The sequence below is a fragment of the Oncorhynchus mykiss genome, chromosome 19 (assembly GCF_013265735.2).
Source record: "Oncorhynchus mykiss isolate Arlee chromosome 19, USDA_OmykA_1.1, whole genome shotgun sequence".
Lineage (NCBI taxonomy): Eukaryota > Metazoa > Chordata > Actinopteri > Salmoniformes > Salmonidae > Oncorhynchus > Oncorhynchus mykiss.
In genome coordinates this window covers 4,545,738-4,552,140 of record NC_048583.1, presented here as the reverse complement: position 1 = coordinate 4,552,140, position 6,403 = coordinate 4,545,738, and the positions used below count along the sequence as shown (strand labels likewise).

Below are 6,403 nucleotides of genomic sequence, written 5' to 3'. Positions count from 1 at the left end.
CATTGTAAACATTGTTGATATTAAGCATCTCAATCACATCACGATAAAGGGAAGGAGTTCCCATAGCTTGTTTGGTGACCCGTTACTCTACTCACAGAACCAAGGTCACATCCGTAGCCCAGCATTTTCATGTCTGTATTTATTCAAATGGATACAACTGGAGAGTAACTTCAAAAGATACTCATAGCATCTCTGAATCTTTATGTGACATTCCTCCTCCAGACCTGATTGGGTGTTAGAAGGCTCCATTACAGCTGCTTCCCTTTGTCACGTTTCCTGTTAGGACCGGCCTGAATCCCAGACCATAAATCTTCCTGAGTTAAAGAGTTACAACGGTCAACAGAATCATCTTAAATGGGATTTTCTTACATTTGCTTGTCTTTATTAATATTGCAGGTCTTCCGGTGTGACCATGCTGAATAAGAGGTTAGACACCACAGTGTATTTTACAACAGGAGGATTTCAAACCAAACCAAATAGAAGGGATGTTATATCCTCTAAATAATCACACTCTCTATCCACCACATCTACATGTGTACTACATTTAGTGTGTATACTTTATACGCTTTATACATTAGGTGAAGTAGTCAAATCAAGGGCAGGTATTTATGACATAAGCTACTGAAAGACTGTTCATGCTAGTGTTGAAGAGCAGCATGATTGAAGTTGGGCCGAATGCTGCACCTGTTGAGACAGGTCTGAGGGTGTTGGGGCTGGGTCTTGTTCTGCCCATGTTGAGACTGGGCCTGGTTCTTCCCATATTGAGGCTGGGTTGGGGGTGTTGAAAATGGTCCAGATGCTGCCTTTGTTGAGGCTGGGCTGGGGGTTTTGAGGCTGGTCCAGGTGCTGCCCCTGTTTAGGCTGGGGCTGATGCTGGTGGCCCTGTTAGGCCCTGTGTGCTGGGGCCTCCTGCTCTATTGCCCTGTAGGGTGAAAGGAACCGTACACATAAATAGCAACACAAGAATATAGATGGTGAGAGTAAACAGTACCTGAACATATAGAAGAGCATGTAGGCACTCCGGGCTCTGGTCCTCAGCACAGTGGCTACATTGGACATTGACACCTGGCTGTCATTACAGCAGAACCAGTTTCCACTGGCATGCAATATGTCACTAATGTAGTGCCCTGTGGAACAAGGAAGACAGACTAGAGGTCAATGGTCAGGCTATTGTGGGTAATAGAGTGTTTTGTAACAGTTAAACAGTTCATTTGGGAGGTATTTTATCTGTTACATGTGTCAAGTTTTGAAATCAGAGATAAACAGATACACGTGACACATAATTAGGCATGCCTCTCCATTCTTTTGAATTAAATTGAGCAAACTCTAAACCTGTTGCAGTGCTTGTTGGGATGACACTTCACTCTGAAGCCTGCAGCCTTGCGAGCTTGGCCGAAATGGCTGTTGGAAGGTCTAATTATCCCCTACCCCAGGGTTCCCCAAATGGCACCCGCGGGACAAATTTGGCCCAAGGGTGATTTTATTTGGCCCCTATGTTTTCTGTCCAAATAAAACGTAATTGTTAAAAGACTGTAAAAACACCAGCAAATCAGCTCCAAGTGATTTTCATTTTGGAAATCTGTTTCAAAGTATTCCCACGCACAATAAAGAGATATATGTGGTTGTACACAAATGTAAGCAAGGTTTGAAATGAGTCAAATATTATATCTGTTTGGCCTTCCTACGGTATTTTTGCAGTCTACAAATTATTTGTAATTTTGTTCCACACCCCTTCCCATCTGGCTAAGAAAGAAAATGGACCCGAGGCTGAATCTAGTTGATGATCCCTGGCCCTCACCCTCGATAATTTTCACTCCCTCAGCTTTGGGATGCTTGTGTATACGGCAGAGGCACACGTGAACATGCAAATTGAGATCCAAGGAGAAGGGAGTGATTTGGAATTCAGCTGATGTCATATGTATTGTGCATCTGCATGTGTGTGTTTGATGGTATTTACTTACCGGAGTTTGCGGAGCCTCCCAAATGAGAGATTACGCCAGTCAGCTGGTAGTAACCATTCACTGACTGTACTGGCTTCTGCTTCTGTAAGAAAACACATGTGATCATAGGATTCTCATTTCCTCTACAGTCCACCACACTGTCTACAGTCTACTACAGTACTAGTCTACTACAGGTCTACTACATCGTGTACTCCTCATAACTATCTCAGTGTTCTGTCATAACTTATTTTTCACTGGTTTCTCTCTCTCTCTCTATCTCTCTCTCTCTCTCTCTCTCTCTCCTCACCACTGAGGCTGTCAGCAGCACTTTCCCTGGTTCCTGCTCATTTGAATCTGAGGGATCAAATATACATATAAGGAGCTGTGAAAACGTGGTCACTTGTCTGAATTGCTCTGGTCTAAAACAGCTCCCATACATCACTAAAGATGTCTGAGAAGCATTTTAAATTGCAGCTTCCAGATTCTCTGTCAGCAGGACCGTTTTGGGAGTGGGTGGTTTGGGTGGTGTTGGGGTCCCATGACCTACCTGAACAGCAGAGGGCGCTGTCTTTGGCCTCTCCAGGTGGTCTGGAGACTTGGCTGGCGAGGGTCTGGGGGATGGACCCCTGGATGCTGGGGGCCTGGTTGGTGAGGGCCTGTGGGCTGGCACTGTGCAGGTGTGGCACCATGTCCCCACAGAGGGTGGAGAGCCTCAGCTCCGAAGGAAACAAAAGAGGAGCCTCCAGCTTCTCCAACCCCCCAGGTCCTCCAAACCTCTTCAGATGCAGAACCAGCACACTGCCCAGAAACAGAGAGGAAGAGAGATGAACAGACAGACAATGAAACCAGTCAACAAAATAACAGATGAGTGAAATTTGTTTGGCGGTGCTCACCTCTAAGTCCTACAACCTGCTCAGGAAGGTAACTACTCCTAAAGGCTCAGGACATTAAACACTGCTAGTACTATGAGAGGTTATAAAGGGACAACTCACAGAGGCAGTGTGTGGAACTGCTCCACCTTTGAGGCGTGGAGGCCTTTACAGCCCTCACATGTGAATTCAACCTGTTCACTCTGGTTAGAAACAAAAGCATTACATAATGAATGATACCACTACAATAATAAGATAGCGTATTCTGAGGCAGTGGGCAGCTTGCCCTGGGTGTTAGTCTCTACATGCAGGGCTGAGCCCTAAGTGCTGACTTTGAAAGTGAGTGCTAGGCTGTTCAGCAAGGTGCGCTCAGGGCTGATGTCCAATGAGAGGTGGTTGTAGTCCTCTCTGGTAGACGACTCGCGCCCACAGCTTCAGAAGCAGGACAAAGAGAAGAAAAATGCATCAAGTCTGTTTCTGTTTCAGGTCTCTACAATGTTTCTGTTATGCCATGTGTTTTGTAATATTAATATATACTGTATATACTGTATATATATATATATATATATATATATATATATATATATATAGAAAGATCATGTTCTCAGTAGATACATTACAACCAATGGGATCTCTTACCTGGTACATTTGCGCACCGACACAAGCTGGAACTCCAGCTGGGAAACAGGGCAGGTATAGTTCATCCCGAGTGTCTTCAGAATCATGCCCTCCTCCTTCAGCTGGCACAGCATATTGACGAGTAACTCGTGTGCGTCCTATGATGAGGAAGAGAAAGAAACACACCAAGATAAAATCAAATTAAAAAGAGAAAATGAACCCTTGCAAGAAGAGCACTCGTACACAAGAGAGTAGTGCCTCAGTTACCTGTTGCGTGTCCCCCAGATACTTCAAATCGTATCCCGACAAGGAGTACTTGACCTTCCACATGAGGTCTGCTTTTGAGGCCTGGTTTGCCACACTGTCAGGTAGACCTGAACGGTGCACATCAGACAGACACCTGTAGGGGAGACAGAGAGTAAGTTAGCAGCCGACTGGATGGTGTCAACCTACTGGCTTACGCCTGAAGAGGCAGATGAGTATATACAAATATGTTTTATCTAGTGGCACCCCATCATTAGAAATGTTTCATTGGATTTGATGCAATTTCACCTTTGAGGACGGACAATGAAGCCAAACAACAAAAATGTATTGTTTATTCTCCTAAGATATTTGGTTTGGATACTGCTCTCAATTCCAGAGCATTTTAAAAAACTACCACATTTCCCATGGTAAGGTGGAATGTTCAGTCAATGAGCATTATGGGTCATGTAGTCATTCTACACTTTCCAAATTGGCCTACAAAATGCCTACATCATAATCAGTGTGTCATTGTTGTTCCTCTTGGTTATGAAGATTCCAAAAACAAAAAGAAACTGGAAAATAAACCATAAATACAATACACAGCAAAATATGAAGTGGTTAAGGTTAGGAAAAGGGTTAGGATTAGTGAAAGTGCTATCTTAACCTGCTACGACAATCCCTTTCTGTAGAAGTGGCGTGAAAAGAGTGTCCCTTCTTTCATTTATGACCACAATTAATGGGTGTGTGGGGTGAGGGTCTGCTTTTGAGCCTTCCCTTACCTGAGCAGGTTGGAGAAGGGGGAGGAGCTCCAGAGTTGTTCCTGGTGCAGGATTTCCTTTGAGAAGGACGGCAGGACCAGGAGGCACTGCAGGGTGGCGTTAAGGAAGCAAGTGTTGCCAATGTTAGGCAACCTGTGAAGAAGAAGCAGCCATCAGTACAAACATAGAGATTAATCATAACCTTCACATCTCTATAAAGTGATGATAATGGCAGGGGATAAGGGATACATTATATTTAACACAAAGAAGTGGATGTCCAATTCATGGGTTTATAAATATCTAATAAAACGGACATGCTAGATTGTAAGCCTTATCCCCATAGTATATCAGACACTGATCTCTAAACAAAAAATAACTTATATTCAATGCATTTGCAGTGTGTTGTGGTTTACCCAAGAAGTTCCATGTTGACCAGTTCCCCCCGTTCTCCTCTGGCCCCCTGGGTCTCTTCTGACCCTCTGGTGGCTGAGCTGGCCCTGGGAAGAGTCATACTTCTGGTGGCTGAGCTGGTCCTGGGAAGAGTCATGTTTCTGGTGGCTGAGACTGGTCTCTGGGGCATTGGACTAGAGTGTTCCTGCAGAGACAGAGGTCTGGAGGAAGGAGAGAAACAGGTCTAACGCCTCCAACACAGAGATATTATCACTCTACACAGTCTCTCTATTAAATACTGTACTGTACTATAAACACAGCTTAGTACTGCTGTTCATATAAATGCAGTGTACCAAGTAGACCAGGCCAATAGGTTAGTACTCTCTTTATCCACTAGATGTAGACAGAAGAGGCTAAAACTACAGTTTCAGGAAAATAACTTTCTGGGACTGTGTTTATCAAGTGTCTCAGAGTAGGAGTCTGATCTAGGACCAGTTTTGCATTTTAGATCATAGATCAATGAATTATTATGGACAGAGAGGACCTGATCCTAGATTAGCACTCATACTGTTGATTAACACTGACCCTGGTCTGGTAGCACTAAACCCAACTCTCCAAAGAGACTCTAGGATGGCACTGTACTTTATGTTTGGATTACCTGACTGTTGTGCCCTCCTGACTGGTGTCTCCATGACGGTCCAGAGGGTTGGTAAGAGAGGGAGAACTAGGCTGGGACACCACTGGAGAGGATTTCACTGGGGAAGGGTTTTTGGCAGGTGACCGGGGTACAGAGGGTTGTTTAACAGGAGAGCAAGGCTGAGAGGAACATTTAACAGGAGAGGGAGGTGGATGGAGGGAGGAGAGTTGGTCAGAGGGTGAGGGGTCAGAGGTAGCGGAGCCATTCCGTTCAGAACGGTCAGATGGAATTGGAGAGGGGGATGAAGTGCCCCTCTCCTTCTTCTTTCTTGTCTTCTGCTCCACATCAACTGAATTAGCTTTCTGACGTTTTTTCTGTTGACAAGAAAATGTGATAGTGCTAAATACTTTCCCCCCAGATCCCCAGCCAATGGAAGAGGGGGGTCATAAGAGTAGGAAGAGGTAGGCCTAAATGGAGAATCATAGGTATCTATCCTAAACCTCAAATAACACAGTATAGACAGGTTACATTGAGTGACATTTGCAATAGCAGAACTTCATGTACATCTCATGTACACTTTTTACGTATTCGTCAATCAGAATGTAATTTTACTTTTATTCTTCCCACTAGGTTTAAGAGAAAAATACTACTCCAGAATTATAGTAGTTGTTCATTGATTAAATGACCTGATTTCATACCTTTTTGCACCAGCAGAAACAAGCCATGTCGATAACCAATGAAGACTGATACATTTCCACATTAACCCATTGTTCAAATTGGCTTTAAGACCATTGTGATGTCATCGGTCATGTATGACACCACCACCTGGCAACCCAATCTATAACATTTTAAAATATATTGTTCAATGAACAAATATGTTTTACTGAAGAGCAAAGTTATGCAGTATACATACAATATTGTAGATAATATGCTCCATTGTATTCTTGT

The 6,403-nt window shown here is 43.9% G+C and overlaps 1 protein-coding gene across 1 annotated transcript; it reads right to left on the bottom strand.

Moving 5' to 3' along the window:
• Positions 1-885: 885 nt before the first annotated feature.
• LOC110514758 (ubiquitin carboxyl-terminal hydrolase 37-like) lies at positions 886-6,180 on the bottom strand. Its single transcript, XM_036955463.1, has 11 exons — positions 6,154-6,180; positions 5,477-5,634; positions 4,842-5,039; positions 4,450-4,581; positions 3,695-3,827; positions 3,449-3,585; positions 3,142-3,241; positions 2,933-3,012; positions 2,488-2,738; positions 1,962-2,043; positions 886-922 (listed from the first exon to the last, which is right to left on the bottom strand). Exons 1-11 carry the CDS (start codon positions 6,178-6,180, stop codon positions 886-888), a joined length of 1,335 nt encoding a protein of 444 aa, XP_036811358.1.
• Between the last annotated feature and the right edge of the window lie 223 nt (positions 6,181-6,403).